A 20,993-nucleotide genomic window follows, 5' to 3' on the forward strand; every position below is an offset into this window, starting at 1 on the left:
TCCATGCTCAAGACAGACCTCAGCGATTCAAAGGAGTTTAAAATCCAAAAGAGACTGGAAATCCTTTAATTTAGGCTTGCAAGCCATTCAAAAGGCAGCACTGCATTTTGCCATCAGGATTAACATTAGGGAGAATCTGAGTTAAATATTCCACACGAGCTCAAAATGAGTCGGAGTTTCAGATGAACATACAACAATTAAACCTTAGAGAAAGGATGAGTTCTGTAACCACATACTGACCATAAGGCACAAGGTTTTCCAGAGGCTCAGGCTGCCTGTTGTCATTGGATACCGGCCACTGGGTGTAACTTCCATCATAGTGGCAACTAATGAATTTACTGCCATCCCTCTGCCAGTAGAGGTTCTCCAGTTGCTAAAGAGGAAGAGACACAGTGACTGCTCTCCAGAGGACTGTTAACCCCTCCAAAACCAGCTCATTCTTAGCAAGAGCAGCTTGGTCAGGCTCTCCCTGCACCCACGTGTCTTCAGAGGGCCCCGAGAGGAGACAGCTTTTTTTCCCCTCTGCTAAATTGACTTTGGACTAGATTAATACCTGGCTGCCCAGGAAATGGTGTGTGACTTTGCTATTTTGAAGGTCCCAGAGGACAATCAAGCCCCTGCTGTATCCGATCAGGATCTGGTCAGGGTTCTTAGGATGCTCCCGGAGGGCTTCCACCAGTTCACACGATCGACGGTTACAGTAATCTTCTGGCACCCTAGAGAAGCAGAAGAGAAAACCTAGAAAAGTTTACTCCAGGTGCAATCCAATATGACTGTAATAACAGTTAAGGAAGAAGGAGGACCAAAGCAACAAAAAAATTAAAACAGATGAGAATAAGTACGATCTTTCCAAGAATCTGTCAAACAACAGAAAATCTTATATAAGACATCACACCAGGCTCCTGGAGGCCCGCCAAATGAACCAGCATCTCGTCCCATTTTCTTAAAGGGAAAACCGATGGTTTGCAGTGAATTCCAGGAGTGGACCCCCAGAAATGTGAAAACAGTCTGAATTGCCTGCACTATTCTCTCGTGACCCTTACAGTAGGAATAATCACGTACAGATGTACTGAACAGAGGCATTTGGTTTCTCTAACAATTTGTGCATAAAGCTGGCTCTGGATTTTTTTTTTTTTTAACTGACATTTCCATGTCAGAAGGAAGTGACAAGGACACAATGTAGGACAAAGTTTTCAGCAGCACTTAAACCTCCAGAGTGACAAAATCCTCATTTGGGCAAAGCAGCATAAGAAGTTCAACCTATTGTTGAAAAAGTAAATGTGTAATTACAGCTAAGTGTAACTTTTGTTGCAGGTGTAAACACAAGAGACTGGGCACAAGACTTGCAGCTTCATTCCAAGTGTCTCCTGCACACTTCCACCCACATCCTGGCAGCGACAGTACTGGGTTCACAGGGACAGAAACTGTCACTTCACACATACCAGGCCAAAAGTTATTTTAAAGGAGTCCTGCAGATTTGGATGGTGCTTAATACATAACAATGAGCCCCAATACCTAAGCAAGGGTAACGTTTGAATAAAGGATATATCTGCTAACGGGATTCCACTTCTACACAGCGGCGCCTGCTTGCTCACTCACCGCTGCAGCACAGCCTCGGAGGTTATGGTCCTGTCCTCCAGCACCCTGAACGATGGAAGCTCCACCACAAAGACGTTGCCGCTCTCCGTACCAAGATACAGAACTTCCCGCGAGGAATGGGGAAGGACAGCCGTTATCTGCGTAGCACTCGGAGGAGACCTGGGGATGCAAAGGGAATCTGTTAGCAGCACACAAGGCGGCAAAACCTCACTGAACTCGAGAGCCGACAATTCACCAGGGACGTTTACAGAAGGGTCATTTGTCTTAATGGCTGAGATTGAGCCAGGCATGATATTTTAAAGGAGGAGAACACTACCTTTAAGATAAATTATGTCAAAAGACTTTAGGCAAGTGCACAAAGACTCAGATGCCTTTTTACAGCAGCCTCTCTTATTAAGCTGTCCCCAAAGCAGCTAAAAATAGCTCACCCAAAAGTGGCAAGATCACGTGAAACTGAAATCATAGCAATATTTTAAACTCTTACTTAATGGATGATTAGATTTGCTTAACCTTAAGATTTATTGATCCTGTACACACAGAAGTGGATGCACATTAACCTTTAAAAATAAAATCAGTTTTTACATTGGTACAACAGTCCTCAGAGGTGGTCTCCTGGGCCCTAGCAAACTGTTTCCATGGAAGCCCCTTTAATGGATTCATAGGAGCAAGAGAGCCCCTAAGATGAGGACGAGCTCCAGCTAGAATAGCAGAATTTTCCTACTTGCTTCCTATTTACTTATCCCAAAACTAGCTCAGAAGCACTCGTGCAGGTTACCCAGGTGGCCCTTTCAGCGTGAAGCGGTGCTCCTCCTGCAGCTCGGATGCTCCGCTGTGCTGCTTCAGGCTCCAGAGGTGCAAACTGTTATCATCTAGCAGCGTCACCAGCTGGCACTACAAAACCAGACAACATCCTTCGTTGGAGAATCACAACACTAAAACTAGCACAGTAGATCTAGCGATAAAGTTGCTGTTGTTCATAACCCCCTCTGCTGAAGCAGGACTGAGGAGCCAGCCGCAGCTTTTCGTAGTGGGGGATATATACAGCACAGTTGCATTCAGCTGCAGTGCAGCAGTGCTGTCAGTTAATGACATGGGACCTCAGGGTTTGGGGGAGACAGCAAGTAGCCTAAAGGCTGAAAACCTTTTATAGAGGACAGAGGCAGAGGCTGTCACCGGGCGGGGGGAGACAAGGACTTAGGCCCTTGAAAACCAGCCTATGTGAGCTCAGTGAGGCATGTGCGAGCCGTTAGCACAGCACCTTCTCGCTCGGCATGGTTTGCTGCAACACACCCCAGCCTTGGGTGGGGCTAATGCAGTCTACTACACCGCACTCCTCGCATTCTTCGTGTTCAACCTCATTCTGCAGGGTTGTGTCAGAGTCCTTTTACGAGCCCAGCCCTTCTGGCTGTATGTTCAAACTGAGGCATTTTGCCTGCTAAAGCCACACCTGGCGCAACACTCCCCATGGGAGTTTCAGTTTATACCATTAGCTAAGCAAACAGCCACCCAAAACTGGCTTGAGAATTAAATCCCTCTCACAGAGAGGCCACTGGTGATATGCTGGGGGTGTCAGGTAGTAAAGCACACGGGTAGGACGCCAGTCTGCCAGACAAGAGAAGGGAAAGGGGTTAGACAGCCACTAGCCACTAGGAAAGTTTTATCTTCCTGTTTTTAGTTTGTGCCAATAACTGTTCAGCAATCCCCAAAAGCAAGATTCAGTACCCAGACAAACACAAGGGCAACAACCTTAAGAGCAGGCTAGGTTAGCAGTATTGTTTTGAACTCCCCAAAATAATGAAATCAGTTCAGCAGTAGCTACTGCTCCATCTGTTCTTGCAGCAGGGTTGGGTGGTTTTAGTCCTGCAGAACAGGAGTTGCAAAAGGAAAAGGAAGTTTTTGTTTCTGCATCAGGCTGCCTGAACTATTCCGGCCTTATTACCATTCCCACTGTACTTGAGATAAATGGCCAGTTACAAACAATAAACCTACTCTAAGTTTTATCAAACATCTCTGTGGCGAGGAGCGTTGCCGAGAGCGCAAAATATACTGGGATAAGTGTTCCAGACCAAGCAGCATTTGAATAAACCTGATATTAGGAGCCCAGTTACCCAGACCAATTTTAAACTCAACACCTGCTTAAGAGAAGTCTTCATAAGTCACAGAAGAACTGAAAATACACTCACCTGATCAGGTATAAAGTGTATCTGCATTACAGTATTGTTTTCTTCATGTAAACCCATGAACTCCACCCCAGGAGCGCCATATCTGAAGGGTTTGTTGAGGATCAGCAGTATTTAAGATGACCCACAGCTACAATTAATTGATAAGAAGCTTGCAAGCAAGCAACATGAAGAGAGATTAGTTCGAAACCAGGTCATACTGTCAGCAATCCGGACTGAGGAGAACCACTGCTAACCTACTTGGATTTTCTGTGCCTGCGGTGGGTTGCTACAGGAGAAGGTGGAAGTTTACTTGTCTTCTGAGCCTACGCAGAAGAGGTGCCTGGACCCTGTTTTTTCTCAGAGATGTTTAGCGGTTTCCCTGACACTACAATCCTGCTTAACTAATTTGTAACCAGGAGACAGATGGCTCCTGCCTGCATGTGGAGTCCAGCCTCTGAACACAAACAACCCTGGGAATGATTAAGCAGGCACAGAGAGCACCAACTTTTCCTTTCTGGGCTGAGCAACATGCCCGCTTTACAGCACGCCTAGCTGGCACGGTGCCACGGGAATCACTCCGTGCCTTGTACGTGCAATATTGGACTGGACATCACTCTTTGGGGAGAAAAAGAAAAGTATTTAGGTCTCTAACACCTGGATGGTCACAAACTCAGGAAGCTGAAAGTATTTTTTACTTCATTTTTAACCTTTGAAATAGAATTGCTTTAAAAAACAGAACTCTGGCCCCTACCCCAAATATTTAAACAAGCCTGGAATTTACAACATGAATGATTACTAAGCTGAGGCCAGATCTTGTCTGACCTCCTGCATAGCGAGAGCAAAGAGCCCCATCTAATATCTGCACCAGGTTCTGCTTCTGTTGGAGCTATAGTTCAGCTCTTGGCAAGACAATCCCACCCTCATCAGACTGAAATCACTTTAAGGCAAACTGCTCTAGTGTTCAGTAACCTGTCCTTACAAATTTGCACTTTGTCTTAGTTGAAATTCGGACAATGTTTTCAAACATAATTACACCTTTTTGTGCTATCAGAGAAATCTGTCCCGGGTTTGAAGGAATACAGTTTGACGGCTCCCGATCGTGTGCCAATGGCCATGAGGCGGAGAAACGGGCTATAGCCCAATGCGCTGGGTTGGTGGGGAAATCCATGTTCCACAGTCTGGTAGAGAGAAAAAAATTACAATTAACAGCATGTTTCACGGACATGGTTACACACAGATGAAGGACAAAAGTTAAATATGGCATGGCAGTCTGAAACACAGCATTTAATAATAGCTTTTTCTGTTGAAGTGTTCAAACAGAGCAAGTTAGATTTGCTGGAAAATAATCTCAGGCCAAATCTGACCCAACAGCCCCTGGCTGCACAGCGCAGACATGCACAAGTGCAACAGACATGAAAAAGCAATATCCCAAAACCAGTAATCCACACTGTTCTTTATATTAAATTTATAAATAACTCTGCAGAAGCACAGCTTGCTCAGTCTCCACAATGCCCTGGATCAGTCCTTATCAACTTTACCTCCTGTAAACCACCTGTTTAGCAGAATTTCAAAGTCTGACACAATTACTGTGTATTGTAAGATCAGTTTTATCTGTTAAATTCCATATAAATCAGCCTCCATAACCTTCACTTGTTGATTGCCATCAGGAAGCGGTGCCAAGCTACGAAGAAGTGTTGAGTGAACACCAGCACTTACCAAGAAAACTAAACAGATTACCTATGGGGCAATCAGGAAAACTACTGCATCTGATACCCAATTTCCAGAGGTAGCATGAGGAACACCAGACTTTAAAGAAAACAGGAGCCCACTAGGCTACCTCAGACTACATCAAAGCCATTCCGTAAGGAGAAGACATCAGTAACTATCACTGAGGATAAGCAGTATGTTGCTTGCTCTTAGTGGCTTGCCCAACGCACAACGCATCAAGAATAAGATTTGGAGCGCGCGGTATACAGCCATCTGCACACTTAGCAGGGCTGACGCATTTACTCGCTATGGCAGAACCTTCTGCCATCCTTATAGGTTGCGACCAAGCTGTCTGTGAAATAGCTCAATCAAGTTTTTAGAAGTGCTAGTGGATAGCTGTCGTCATTGTTTAGAGAAAACAAGCACACATGAAGGTTCAAGAATATACAGCTATGTAAAGAGTGATCTGTGTGCCACGATTAATAGGGTACCGCACTGGAAAACACTCAGTTGTACTTCCAGTGCAGATATAGCTACAGGAAGAGATGTATTGCTAAAGCAAGTTGGACAGCTAGAGAATAAGAATTTGTTTCAAAGCAGCCTGAGGACCAGTCACACAAGAAAAAGTAAATGGATAAACAGAGAACCCTCTGCCTACAAAAGCGGGCACTTGCTCCTCGCTCCCACCCTTGTTTCCATCATTTCACCGAGATGGAGCTGCCACCTGATCTGACATTATGGTCTATTTAACCTAAAACTAACACCTGGACTTTATTTCCTGCACAGTGATTAATCCTAGCTTAATCCTTTGTAGGAGAACCAAATAAAAGCTTGTTTCATTTGTGTGGTCATGCCATTAGCCCGAGGTGTTCCCAGCTGAAAGGCAGCCACAAAGTAGTTTAATGACCTTTCACTGTTCCTGCTCAAAGGCACGGGCACAGGAGGAGATGGCTGACTCCACGGTCTGCTAGGTTGCTTCGGCTTTGGCCATTTGACCAGAAATCAGAAGTTGCAAGACAGACCTCCTTCCTCCAAATCAGCAGTTACCCCAGTTTGAAGTCATGCCAGGGGAGGATGAGCCATTTTAGAATGGACACAGAACTGGAAAGATTGGAGCATTTCCCATTTTTCTGCTTACCAACTACCAATTACCAAGAATGGGCAAAGCTGGTGGTGCTAAATTTTAATCTTTTATATCCAGTAATTTCAGATTATCTCTACTGGCTCAAAAAACAGCTAGTTTATTCCCTGCATGATAGCTTTGTCTCCAGCCTTACTTGTCTATATTATAAGAAGGTAATTCAAGTGTTACAGTTGTATTACTAAAACACGATTTTGAGAAGCCAGAGTTTTTAGTGTTACACTTGAAGTTGCTGCAACTAGGCAAAGGTTGGTGAGCACACACAAAACTTCCTAGAGGCGCTATGAACTTAGGAACTAAATCTAGAGACTCGGCATGGGAATGGAGCAGCTTTCTAATCTAATACAGGTGAAGAATTTCCATGATTTCTAGTTGTCAAAGATTTCTAGTTGCCAAAGAGTGGGAGTATGAAGCCATGGTATATAGCTTGGGGAAGAAAACCCAAGATAACATGTTACCTTAACAACAAATCAGGCGTTCAACTGAATCAGCTGTAACATAAGTTATAGACTCCACTATACTCTTCCCCCAAAACAGAGCAAAGAACTTGTTTGGGAGAAACTCGTGCAATTTTGCCGTTAGTTTTAGTTCCAGCTTGCTCACAGACACTGGACTGTCAGGCTGTTGGCAGAACTAGGTGTCATTTTTAATGAAACATTGATGAGAAACTTGAGTTTTGTCTGAGATTTCTTCCAGTCCACAAGACAACCATAATTCTCATAATAGAAAAACATGACCTATACAATACATACTACGTTTTAGGATGATGTCAGTGCTAGCCTTACTATTGGCCTAATTATACCTTGGCTTTGATATGCTAATTTGTAAACATATTAGGCAAGTAAATATAAGCTTTATTTTTTAAATACAAGACCAATGAACTGCAGAACTGAGAGTGCCCCACTCAGTCCTAATGCTAGGAAGGTAATTTTCCCCCCAGATTTGCCTTTAATAGAAAACTCAGAATAAACCTCACACATCATAGACAAGTGTGCAAAAGCTACAGTGACTATTACAAGGAGTAATTTACTACCAGGAGCAATTGCAAGGAGCATTTACAGGAGTAAACCGCGAGCAGCACCGCGCCACTGCAGACAACAGCAATGCAAGCACAAGGAGAGCGACTGTCAGTAACAACCACAGCCCGTTACACAACTGTGTATCTAGTGAAACAGATCTATTAATGGTTTCTGATTGCCTTAAATTATTCAACGGAGGTACCCACAGGACAGAAGGGAAGATAACTCCCTCCACCGTCATTCATGTGCTTTCCCAGCAGGGCAAGAAGGGCTACGCAGAGGCTTTCTGGCCACACTGGACCCCAACGGGGCCAGGCGTTCCCACCGCAGTCACCACCCCTCACTTTTTCCTTGCACTTATTTACATGCAGGAGCTTTTTTTTCTTTTTAATCACATTAAGTCAGCTGTTTAACGCGTCTCCTTTCCTCCCGTCTCTCGGGCAGGCTTTCGGCAGCCGAGGCTCTCACCTGCTCGGCAGGTAAACCCAGCCGGGGGCGGCGGGCAGCAGGGCGACACTGGAGCCTTTCAGCAGAGCCCCAGGGAGAAACCGGAGAGGCAACGGCGTGGCCTCCTTCTCAAAAGGGCCTTTGTTTCTTTGGGGAAAACGAGGAGCTTTCATTTTCATTTTTCCGTAGACTACAGCTCTGTCAGCATCAGTGAAAAGAGGCCTGATGTCAGCAGCATTAACCAAGAGAAACGCTTCATGTCAGTCATATTTACTGCAGGAATAATGCGGCCAATTTAACAGTTGTTTCTCAGCCCACACTAAAGCTGGGCAGATGAAATTCGGCTCCCTCTTCCTCCTCTCATTCCTCTCCGCTTCTCCCCTCAGATTGTTTTATGACAAAGTGGAGACCAACCCAACGGCACGCGATACAAACCTGCACCTTGCTTCACGTGCCCGTTGCAGAAACAGCAAAGTCAGAATACGTTAAACCCACTTTGCATAGACACTAATTGAGTATTTAAGGTAAGCTATCCATCACACCCGTTAGCGAAGGGTTAGGAGGGCTAAGAAGAGGGGGAAAGAAACACAAAGCCCTAAATTAAACGCAATGCTCCCGGTTTGGTAACGTTCAGCTGTGAGACAGGCTGGTTCACCTGTGTGCTACCCATCGTGTAGTCTGACGGTGCCAGCCCGAACATGTCTGTTCTGCAGGGCCTGGGCTGAGCCAAAGGCATCCAGATACTACTTCCAAAAGCAGGTAAACTTAAAGAAGGAGACTGCCAAGTACACATACCTTATCCTTCATTCTATCCACCGAGCTAAAAACAGTCTTGCAACAGGTACACACAAGCATGGGAAGCTCTCAGCCATACCGAGAAAGAGACACACGAAGCTAAGTCGCTCGAGCAGAATTTGGGAAGGTTTTCTGCGAAACAAGCACAGGTTTAAGGAGAGCCTGAAGAACTAGTCTAGTCTAGTCATCAGTCCTTTATAACCATCCAGACCGCCTGTTTTCTAGAATAGAGATGCAAGAGGAAAACAGTTAAAAAAAAAAAAAATCACAGCTTATTGAAACCTGAGTAAAACAAAAAAACCCAAACGCAACAAATCTACACATATAAAATATATATATTTATACACGCACACACATACATAAGGGCATATGTATACAATTAAAAAATGCAGGAGGCGGTTCTAAAGTCCATTACTGGGTCAACATGGCCAAAACCACTCCGCTCACATTGAACGTGCATGGCAGTATGCATTCATACTCAACTCGCGTGTAACCAGTAGAACGAGGGCAGCAGCACCACATCACTTTTAAGGTACAGACCTTTCATTTAGTCACTACCAGCATCATAGGTAGTCACCAACTGAAGAGATGCAAATCCTCTCACCAGCAGCTTATAGTCCCACAAAATATTTCTCAAAGGGATTTTTAACCAGAAGTGTTTCAAAGGCCTCAAATAATAGGTATTAAAAAATTTGCTTCCCACCACACTGTTTTTACTAGCACGTTAGACAAGGACAGTCTTAGCCCAGAAAATACTCTAAGATTCCTGGCTCTTTGTAGCCACAACCTTCGACAGGTCAGAATTAAGGTCTGTCTTTCCCAGCTCTTCTCAGCCTACCTAGCTGTGGGTAGATGTTCATCGTATCAAAGGTAGGCTTTCAAAGGATCCCACTATCTCTAGAAATACTGGAATGGGACATGAGATTTGAACAAGCTATATGTAAGAGCACAATATAAAAGATTTCAGTATAACGTAAAAGCACTGGTCCGTTCCCTTTCCAACTTCTTGTTGGGAAAAAACAAGTTAGTTTGGCTTAAAAGTGCAAATGCATTTTGCAAGGCCTTTCATCACCAAGTTGTTAATGACAGTAAATCATTAGGAAGTGTCCGAAGTAGCCACCTCCCTAGAAACAAGATGCCATTTGATTCAGACCCGAAGGTAAAAATGAAGTCACATATCCTGATGCCAAGCTCTAGTACATTTGGCAGTTTCCCTCTGCTGCAAAAGCTAGCTCTTTCAATCCTGTTTTGCATCGTCCAGATTAGTCCTGCTCTGGTCGGTAAAGGTTAGCCAGAAGTTCTCATAAGAGAAAGACTTATTCAAGGCAGAAATAGCAAAGGTTGCTCTGAAATACGTAGCATGTTATATGCTTTTAACCTATTCATTTTAGCCTATCGCTGGGATGTCTTTTGAAGCTGACGCTGCGTTCAGCTAAGTAGAAGCAACTCAACACTGGACTTCATTTACTGAAGCTTCTACTGCAGCTGCATTTCCTCATGGTAACGAGCAGAAAACAGGCCAGAAGCAGGCCGAGTCCCTTTTGTCTCTTCGATGATGGGAAGGGGTGTGTGCAAATGATGCATATTAGTACCAAATTACATTAAATGATTCATTTCAAATATCCAAGTTCCACTTTAAGGGTATATCTACACTAGGGTTTTAGTGAATCAAGAAGGTTATTTCCTCGGCTTACAGCACTTACCATCATCCTTCTCAGCCAAATTCCATTTAACCTTGGAAATAAAAACCTACAAATATACTTTTGATACCCAGGGGAGGGTATTGTAAGGAGCCATTAGCCTACCAATGAATTAATATTAGGTATTTACAAAGATGAAAACACCGTGTTCCTGGCCAGACTAGCCGGGGCTCTGAAGAAAATGCCCAGAGTGCTGGAGAGGTAGCGCAGCCCAACACTGCTGCTCCCAAATCACAGGGGGAAAAGGAGGAGGTGGAGGCATGGGCAGAAAAACAAAACAAACCACCCTAGACACAGATTCAGACTAAAATAACAGCAAGTTTATTATGAATGGCCACTGTGTTGCCTAGGTATTCCCATATTTCCACCTCGGACCTCCAATTCTGCATTTAAACAATAGAGCTACTGCTTATAAACCCAAAGCATAGTCACGGGCAGAGAAACCTGGCAGCTGCTTCAGCTGCATCACAAGCTGCATCTTGGGTGCAGCTCCAGAAAGCGTTTACTGCCAGAGCGGCACTGCAAAGACGCCCTATACCCTACGCAATCACAGCACACGGCACGGCAGTGAAGATCTCCTCTTCCACCCAAAGTGCCCCCGAACCAACAGCATGACAAGATGCTTTTTCTTAACGACAAAAGCCAGAATTGAGAACATGCTCACGCGCTTTAGGAAAACAAGTCAGGCATTTGAACACACCGGAGAGAAGGAAAAAAAAAGTGCAGTACTGAAAACTAGAACAAACCACCTCTCCTAAATTTAACTTTTCCACCCACAGTCAGGTAGTTTCTCCTTCCCTTTTCACTCTGCAATGACTCTGGATGGATTTGCCTCACACACACCCATATACTTTAAAGTTTGAGGAAAGCACCGTACCTTGTTAAACTGGAAAAGGTCACGTTTGAGCCTCTCTCTCACTGGATCGTGTCCGGGTCTTAAGAACCTTCTCATTTTCCCTGCTGTGTTACCTTGGCACCAGAAATCCTAACAAAGGGAAAAAAAAGGCAAAGCCGTATAAACAAAAGCAGCCGGAGAAGAGAAGCAAGCAGAAGTAGGTTATTTTGGTTTAGCAGGTAACAGGAATCAGCGGGAGCGGGATGAGACAATACAGCTAGAGAGTAACTAAAACCCGACACCGCGCAGCCCTCCGTCCCCGGCAGCAGGATTTGCTCGCAGAGCACCACTTTCCCATCGCCCAAGCAGACCCGCAAAGGAGCCCGGTGTCCGTGCCGCCACGAGATGCTGTGTCCAGATACGCAAAGGGGATTTTAGGAGTGTTTTTACACTGGGCCGTTTGGCCTTCTCCGCGGCTGACCTCCTCCGAGGAAGAGGCAAGCAAAACCGCAGCAGTTGCATAAACGTTTGGAGAAGCCCGCTGCAAAGGCCAGCGCCCGGGCTCCCAGGCACTATCGACTGGGATCAGTTCTCACCCCAGGTAACCCGCCGGCTACTGAGCTAAAAAGAGAAAGAATCACATTTTCGGCTCACTCCATGGGTACGGCAGAAAGGGCACTGTGCTGCCTGCAGGGCGGACGCATCAATTATTAACCTGCTTTTGTAAAACATTAAGCCTAACTCGCTGCTCGGGGGGGGGGGAAGGGGATCCTGCACCTGCAGATCGACGCACAGCTGGAAGCACAAGCCCTTCCGGACAGCTCGCACCGCCTCCCGCCTCTCCCCGCACCAGGAGGATCCGAGCAGGACACGCTGGAGAGCCCGGCTTGCAGCCCGGGAATTGCACCGGCTGCAGCCTCGCGCTGCCCGCAGCTCGGGAGAGCCTTCGTCACCTCCCTCCTCTGCAGCGCTGCTAAGCGCAAGCAGAACTGCCAACCCGAGAGCAAAGGTTTGACTCGCACGCTGACAACTTACCCGGGGATAGGAGTTCCTGCCCGCCCCAGCCGTCCTTCGGAGGCTCCGCTTTGCACCGTGCCGGTGGCCGAGCTGCTCACGAAGCAGCTACTGGGCCACACCGATCTCTATTTCTTGAGCTTAATTCACTAGGCGGGAAGTTATGGCTATTCAGCAGCTCCTCCATGAGCAACTGAAACCGGCGCACAGCGGGGGCAAGAACTTCTGTGATGCAACAAACAATCGCTGCCGATACCCCACAGCAACCCGGTGCCAGGAGCGGCGGCAGCGATGGGGACAAGGCCAGCGTCGCAGCGGCGAGAGATGAACCAGGAGGGCTCAGGTGACTGCCAGGACCACAAAGCAAACAGAGCACCTCAGGCCCTCGACCCAAACCACGGGGCTGGATGGGTGACCGAGGGAAGACAGCTTTCACAGCCCGTCTGGGGAGAGGTCGGGTAGCAGGGATGATACACAAGTGGCTCTCTCTATATTCTAGCCAACAACGATGGTCTTCAGTTAACGAACTAAAACAAGCGACTACTCAAATGGCTCCTAGCAAGGCCTTCCCAGCTGTGAAGGTCCAACGAAAACCCACAGCATTACAAGCAGGGAGCTCCGCAGCCAGCACACCTTCCTCAATTTTGACAAGTCTCTTTAGAAACTCCCTGAGCTAGAGGTTGCGCCCTGCCTTGCATCACTGCCCTTTCACCTTCCCTGCTCCTGCACCTCCAGCCAGGTGCAGCACTGTCTGGGGCTCGCCAAGAGGACTGGGATGCCGCCCGGGCTTGGGATGCCGTCCGGGTTTGGGGGACCTGGAGGCCACATCAGTGCCAAGACAAGCCCAAGTCACTCGGGCCCCAGCCAGAATCACTAGCCTCTCAATTCGCCCCGGAGAAAATGAGTGGCTCAGAGCAGCTTAGAGGCATCTGGATTAGTGACTCGCAGCAAAACAGCACTGCTAGCACAAGTGGAGATGAAGAACACGCATGGAAACACGTACAGCAGGGCAGCCCAAGAAGAGAAGAAACAAAAGCGTAGATAACTTGAAAAATACAGCCTCCTACAAAGACTCAGATATAGTTTCTGAAATTTCAGCCCAGGCATCACGTCATCTCCCATCACAAACTTTCCCCGATATCCTGACAGAAAGAGGGACACCTTTACACAAGGCTATTTTCACCGTTAGGGAAAGCTACGGAGCAATCACAAGCTGCGGTGCTCTGCAAGGAGCGTGCATCACCCCCAGGTGCAACGCACGGTTTGCCCCTAGCCAGGCACGGGGAGCACAGTGCCCAAGAGACGCACCCTTTCCCACGGTCAATCGATGTCCCCGACCTGTTAAACCAGGCAAACCCACGGAGAAACATCCAAAATTATGCTCCTGACACTGGGAGAGAGACCACCTCAGCCTGGGACAGCAGAGAAACTCACTGCTAGAAGCAAAGTAAAGGAAAAAGTGGGCTTAATTTGAGACACTACTTTATATTTAACACCCTGCTAGAATGTTTTATCCTGAAATATTAACGGCATCTGGAAGCATGCTGGTTTAACCTGCTTATGCAAGAGAGCTAGCATTCACACTCCAGCCCACAACAACTTGCTCAACTGGCTGAGGAGCATAGCAGCTCGTAGAACCAAACAGTAACTCACATGAAGAAACATCATCCTGGCAAGCTGGTGTGTCCGCTGCAATCAGAAAGGGCATGCTACAAAAGTCACCTCATGCTGACTTGCAGCAGGGTGTCATGCCAGGCCGAGGAATCCCCAAGCATCAAGGAACAGGAGGAAACAAGAAGGAAAACAAAGTATTTCTGAACAAAGGCAGAAGGGAAGAAAGGAACAGGAGGCATCTACTGTAGCACAGTTGTCCAAGGGGATTTATTATTACAAGTTTGCAAGGCTCTTGTAAATAAAAGAAATTTCTTTTTAATACAATAAGCGCCTCTTCCAATTCTAGTAAAAAAACAAGATTCCACCATCTGTATAACCTTATCTTCCAGATGCACATTTACATATTAGCAGACCAGTTTCTCTCCCACACACCTTTGGCGTCTTACATAAAGCCCTAATCCCACGTGCTCGGCGGTTATCTGCCAGTCAGCATTTGCAGCCATATGGTAGCAGTTGTGGCTACCAGTAGCCAGACTGGAATTCAGCAGTAGCCTCTGAAACCCTGCCAGCTCTACACGTAGCTAATATTCTTATTTTCCAGGGAAACGCTTCTTTATGCTTTGCAAGATCAGCCTCTCAGCAGAAACTACGTGCAACACTCTTCTTCGAGGATGTACCGAGGTCAGTCTGTTTGTAAGCAACAGTTGCCCAGGGCTGAGTCAATCCCAATGCTGCTCACATGCAGAATATGGACACCTGGCTGCAAGGCTCAGAGGGCCTCCTCCATCTAGCTCCTGCAGCTTTGCTAGCCCTATGCTTAGACAAATATTATGAGGTGCCTCCTCCACCTCATTCAATTAGATGCAGCCAGAAAGCAATTATCCTGCAGCATTCATACAGGGAAAGCATAAGTTGCAAGATGATCCTGTTTCCAGTCACAGACAGAGGAGCAGCTAACATCAAAACCAGATCTCATCCTGGCTTCCTTGCTCGGCTCAGTGCATTTCGGATGTTGAGATTTATGGCGAGTACACATGCCACGTCTCACGACGGACCCACACGCAACAGAGGGCAAAAGGCTCCTCGGGGAAGCAGTTACTGCACTTGCTGCTCTGCCTTAGCACTCCCACAGGAGAGGTTTTGCTTTGCCTTCATCACTTTTGCACTTGGCCTCGCGCCTGGCTGCATGTGCCCAGCTTGCTGAGCCGCTCTAGATTTCCTCCAAGCTGGGCTTGGGCTGCGGGGAAACCGCCGTCTGTAGAAATCTGCTGTGATTTCTGCTTGTGTCCTCCCCGACAGGGGAAGTTCCAGCCAAAATTACAACAGAGCCAGTGCTCTAAGTCACAGTCCTACACACACAAGTTAATCCAGTTTTACAAGATTAAGCAGCTCAGGTCAGAAGGTTTTCCTACATAGACAGTACTAAAATGTGGATATTGGCCCAAATTACTCCCACAACAAGAACATACCCATAGTGAGTTTATTTTGTTCGCATAGTAGAGTTGCAAGACACCTTCTCTGTTCCTCCTAGGTGACCTTTACTCAGTTTGAGCAGGTTTTCAATGGCATACCCTCCAGCAGCCAGCTTTCTAAAATACTGTGAAACATCTCTAGAACTCCCAAAGCCTCCCATGCTTTGAGCTCCTGCTTTTCACTCTTTCCTTCGTCATCTTCCCTTCCTGTGTTACAGGACCTTCCAAGGGAGGACTTCTACCTCTGCATCTGATAACGCTGTACCAACCCTGCTAAAATAAAAGTCTTATCTACAAGCTTTGTTTGAACTACAAGCATTCAGCACTCCTACAACAAACAGTCACCACCGCGGCCTCGTCTGAACCAGGCTTTCTGCCCACACCCAGAAATTTGCCTTGTTCCTATGACCAACACAGTCAACAGTAACAAAACAGTGGCTGGACCAATTACGCAGGGACAAGCTATTCCTTAACGCTAATGACCTCTCCACAAAAAGACAATCAAAGCATCGTTTATATACTAGTGGTCTCAAGTGTATCAATGGCAGGAGCTGTCAGATCCAACAGACGTGACACACCGAAATGACAAGTTTCAGAACTTTTAGCTTGAAATCAGTGAAGCAATCCCTAGCTATCTTCTTGCTGCGCTGTCACTGTAAAGTTCACTTCTATAACCTAGCTCAGCTGTAACGTGCTAACGAGACAAGGGCTAAGTAAGAAAGCACAAGCCAAGCAGAAGAGCTAGAGCAAATGAAGGAACAGTTGCAGCATGTGGAAAGCTTGGAAGTGTAAGATGCCATCTTCTTCCCCCCAGGATAAAGCTTCTTTTGGGAAGATGTTCCTTCTAAAAACATCATTAATCTCATAGTTTACTGAGACCAAGCAGAAAGCAAACATGACATAACTGCTGATCAACTGGTAGCATCCCATCACTCACAGCTTTATAAAAACAGGTCAGTGCTCAGACGCATCTTGCAAGCGATAATCAGGCACTAGCAGAAAGGCAGCTGAAAGATCCTTCCATAAAAAGGATTTACTTTGGCAAATCTGGAGAGAAAGACATGTAAATGAGCAATTGCACAGGCTGCATATCAATACTACGTGCAGGTGGCCACCCGTAAGGACTGAAGAGAGGTTCCCCAAGAATTCTTAGAAAACTATCGAGAACCAATCACACCAGTCAGGAAAGTTCATGGACTTTCACAGCTTTGTGTTCAGAGTCACCAACGACCGCCTGCTTGTGATGAATTCACTAACTGTGCAAACCTTATGTGTCATTACGACTCCTATTGTATTCTCCTTGTCATGGGAGCATGACAACATGAAGTTTCAAAATGCTGCAGCAGAACAAAGTCTTTGCACTGGTCAACATTACTGCACATGATGCAAAACTCTTTGCAGACTTCCAAATAAGAAGTGTGATTCAAGTGAAAGAACGGCTCGTCATCCCAAAAATAACTTTGGAACGGCATTTTACACCAAAAATAGTGGGGAATGAAAGCATTTTCTTTCTAAAGAAACACAGAGAAATTCATCTAGAAGAAACTTGTAGATGAGATTTGGAGTTCGCATACAACTTCTGCACAGAGGTTGAACTCCCAACTATCGCCAGTCCCTCCCTGGATAAAGTATTGTAAAGAAACATGAGGCTACTAGCAGTATGGCATCCTCTTACTGGGATGTAGTAACTGCATTACACATATACGTTTAAATCCTGTTACCCTTTGACACGTCTCAAGACGCTATGCCAGTCAGGAAAAAACATCTGTCCCACAAGCAATTCCCAGATAATAATCAAATTATTACACCAAAAAGCAACTGGAAGATATGGGACTATCTCACCCAGTTTAACTCCTCCAGTAACTTTCTTTAGTCAGCAGCTACGGCAGCTGCAATTTGTACAAGACCAAACAGAAAAGATGCTCCTCAGCACCATCCTGTGAAGATGTTCAAGAACTCTTCCTCCTTCTCAGTTCCAGAAACCAGAGTCCCTCGAGCAGCTGCGTCTAGAAGAGCCCAACAAGCGGCACGGAGCAGGACCAGCGAGCGCTCGCCACTCGCGCAGACCACCCTCGCCCGCTCCGTGGGCCAGGCCGCTTTGGAGGAACGCGTCAGGACGCACGGAGGAGCCTCGGCCGCGACCTACCACCGCTCTGCATCCCGCCTGCCGGGAGCACCAGCCTCCCTGCTCGGAGGTAAAGCCCGCAGGCCGCCTGCTCTGGGCCAACAGCTTCGCCGGGACTCGGTAGAGCGAGATATTCCAGCTGGCTGGAGCGCTCTCAGGTGACCCCGGAGAGCGGCGTTGCCAACCAAGCAGCAGGTTACAAGGGACGGCTCTCATCTTCCCAGGGCAGCTCTCCTCCCATCTTGTCTCTGCCCTCGCACCAGCACAAGGCTTCGGGCCGCTCCGCTGCAGAGTCCCTCAAAAGTTACTGCAGCAGCTCCAGTAACTGCAAACACGCAACGGGCCCCCTGCACCACGCCGGAGCCTCCCCTCCGGGGGCCGCGGGGCGACCCGAGACGAGGCCGCCGCCGCTCCCGTCGCCCCCGGCTTCGCCTCTCGCGGCGGCTGGGAGCAGCGGGCCCCTCGCCCGCCTCGCGCTGACAATTTGGGGAAAGAAAAGGGAAAAGGGAAAAGGGAAAAGGGAAAAGGGAAAAGGGAAAAGGGAAAAGGGAAAAGGGAAAAGGGAAAAGGGAAAAGGGAAAAGCAGCGCCCCGCACCCCGTGCGCGATGGGGAGGAGCAGGGAACACAAAAGCGGACAGGGCGCCCCAGGAGGGCGCGAAGCAGCTCCCGAGCCTTCCCGCCCGGAGGCGGCGGGGAGCGGCGAGCCCGGCGGGGCCCTGTCCACCCCCCACCCCCCGGGCCGGGCCGGGCCGCGCTGCCCCCAGCGCCGGCGCAGGAAGTCGGGAAGCGAAGGAGCCGCAGCGGCCGCCGCCGCCGGGGCGAAAATCCCAGGATGTTCCGAGCTGCCCGGCAGCACCGCGCGCCCCGTCCGAGCGGCGCAGTAAATCAAAGGCGGTTAAAGGAAAAAGGAAAAAATAAAGGGGGGGGGGATAATTTAAAAAAAGGTCACGGGGAGCCACAGCCGGCCGCGCTGGACGCGCGCACTGCGGGCGGGGCGCCCCGCAGCCGGGCCGGTGCCGGCCCCCGGGTCGCCGGAGCAGGGCCGGGCGCCGCGGCGGAGGGGACGCGGCAGCGGCGAGCACCTGCCCGGAGGCTCCGCGAGCGACCCCGGCCGCGGCCCGCGGAACCGGCGAGGAGGGGACACCGGCCCCGGGCGCCGACCCGCCGGGAGGGCCCCCGCCGCGCACAGCCAGCCGGCCGCCCCCGCCCCCGGAGCCCGAGCCGCGCTCACCTGCGGGGCCTGGAGCCGGGCCGCCCCGGCCTCGCTCCGCTCCGCTCCGCTCCGCTCCCGCTGCCCCTCGCCTGCGCGGCGGCGGCGCCGGCCTCCCTCCCTGGGCACCTCCGGGAGGGGTGCGGCGGGGCGGGGCCCCGCATGCAAATCACCGCCCGGGGCGGGGCCTCCCCTCGCTTTCATCCGGCCCCACCTTTCCGGCGCTCTCATGAATAATTCAGCGCGCCGCTCTTTCGGAGCCAATCAGGGCGCGGCCACTGCGGCCGCCACCCTATAGGCAGCCGCGCTGTGGCGCGTCACGCCCTTCGTGCTGAGCGGCCCCCTGGGGCGCCGCGGACGCGCGGGGCCGGGCGCGGGGCGGGGCCGGAGTGCTGCTCCCCCGCCCGCGCGGGGCCCCGTCCCAGCTGCTCGGCAGCGCCGCCCGCGCCAGGCCGAGACAAGGGGCCCATCCGGCACCGGCTCCCAAGGAGACCGAAAGCCCTAACAGAAAGTCGAACCCTTAGCTGGGAGGAGCCTCGGCACCGCCGCGCGTCGCTCTGCTGCGAAGAGCCCGGGTCCTGCTGCGAGGGACCGCAGCCGGGCTAGGAAGGGCAGTGAGGCGACAGTGCAACGGCCCTGCCCCACCTCCGCCTCCACGCAAAGCTTGAAACCACCTCGGACAAGTTTTCCAGTAATGGTCAGCGTCTCAGCCAGGCTTCAAAGGTGAAATTACTAAATTAAAAGACTCCCTTCTGTCACCTTCTTGCAACAGCCAGCTGTTCTACGTCACAGGTCAAAATGAAGCAGCGGTATCGGTCTGCATCACAGCCCCATCCCAGGAGAGGCACTGGCGGATGGTGTTGAGGTGGTGCTGAGCCAGGCAGCCAGTTTCTCAATCCTCCCCGCAGTGGTTATTAAGTTGTAATTGTTTAGTGCTGAATCAGGGAGTCTCTGCCCTAGCGAAACTCACTGGGTGGCTCTTGTCCACCGATACAGTTCCACCTCGGCAGCAGCGGACGAGACTGATTGGAATCAACAGGAGCATTTGACCTAATTCCAGGACAACCGTGAGCCCCGGGGGCCGGACCGGAGCTCTTCTGGCTCTGCCTGTTCTTAGAAACTCACTTCCCACTGCCTCTAACCTGCAAAACGGGCTGGGAGAGCACCGAGGAGATAGACCAGAACTGCCACCAACCCTGGCTTCTGAAGAGGACCATCAGAGGGAGAACAGCCCCCCGGGAGGGAGGGAGAGGAAAGTGCATCAGAGGAGCAGTTAGATTAGACCCTCAGCTCAGTGGAGCCCTGCTGACTTCCAGCATCTGATAATACAGGTGTGAGCATGAACCGGGAATCGCACAGTGCTTGCAGCAGGTCGCTTCCACCTCGGATAGCTCTGACCACACACCAGGAAGATGTCAGCGCGTCATGTGCCAACGGGAACTGTACGCGGAGGTACCGACTCCTCCTAGCTCTGACTCACGCTGCCCTCCTAGGGAACTAAGGCACGGCTGGCGGCAAGACCAGACGCAAACACAAACTAGGGTAGGAAAGGGGTTATGTCATGACTGAGAGCAGCATTCAGCAGCTTGTGCTGCTGGGGTCCCGACAGCCTCGCCAGAGCATCGCTCTGCCTAATTTCCCCCGAAACGTTAATAAGTTAACACTCAGGAGCTTGTGTTGTTGGAAAAGGCTTTTTATTCTTTAGCCTTTGCCTCTTTCCCCCCCCCCCCAAAAAAGAAACTCAAACGTTAATTATCAAATAAAATGCATCTAAAACAATTGGTATTACATCTCTGAAGAAAGCTAGATACCGAACACGGCCCTGCTCAGCATCCTTCTATCCACCGAGCAGGCGTTCTGGCACTCCTCACCGGCAATTTTGCATAGAGGCTAAAGCAGGTTTGGTACCTGGATATCCTGGCAGAAGGCTCCCGTGGTAGGGCCTGGAAAGCAATGATGGGATCCTGGTCCTCAGTCTGGAGCACAACAGCCGCAGGACTGGAAGGCTCATGAGGAATCTAGCTTCTTTTTTTGCGGAAGGCTCTCTCACTTGCAAAAGAAAAGACAAGGAACCACAGCCAGAAAAAGGGATGTCAACAGATGACACAGACGGTTGAGTACAACCCTCGTGAGAGAATCAGACACAGTGTGC

General features: G+C 49.2%; 1 protein-coding gene across 8 annotated transcripts in view; it reads right to left on the reverse strand.

Annotated features, from left to right (window-relative positions):
* The window catches only part of LLGL2 (LLGL scribble cell polarity complex component 2), a 34,688-nt gene extending 15,633 nt beyond the window's left edge, over nucleotides 1–19,055 (reverse strand). For 5 of the 8 annotated variants that reach the window (XM_026099031.2, XM_064522587.1, XM_026099028.2 and 2 more), the window contains exons 1-8: nucleotides 17,652–17,861; nucleotides 11,448–11,555; nucleotides 4,842–4,939; nucleotides 3,783–3,864; nucleotides 2,375–2,490; nucleotides 1,600–1,758; nucleotides 554–716; nucleotides 241–373 (exon numbers count right to left, since the gene is read on the reverse strand). In XM_026099031.2, coding sequence (XP_025954816.2) covers nucleotides 241–373; nucleotides 554–716; nucleotides 1,600–1,758; nucleotides 2,375–2,490; nucleotides 3,783–3,864; nucleotides 4,842–4,939; nucleotides 11,448–11,555; nucleotides 17,652–17,846 — 1,054 coding nt within the window. In that variant the 5' untranslated portion in view covers nucleotides 17,847–17,861. Of the gene's footprint in view, nucleotides 1–240; nucleotides 374–553; nucleotides 717–1,599; nucleotides 1,759–2,374; nucleotides 2,491–3,782; nucleotides 3,865–4,841; nucleotides 4,940–8,870; nucleotides 8,954–11,447; nucleotides 11,556–17,651; nucleotides 17,862–18,862 lie in introns of those variants that run through there. The other 3 variants (XM_064522586.1, XM_064522588.1, XM_064522589.1) reach the window with 3 other exon arrangements.
* Between the last annotated feature and the right edge of the window lie 1,938 nt (nucleotides 19,056–20,993).

Source organism: Dromaius novaehollandiae, chromosome 18 (assembly GCF_036370855.1).
Source record: "Dromaius novaehollandiae isolate bDroNov1 chromosome 18, bDroNov1.hap1, whole genome shotgun sequence".
Taxonomy (NCBI): Eukaryota; Metazoa; Chordata; class Aves; order Casuariiformes; family Dromaiidae; genus Dromaius; species Dromaius novaehollandiae.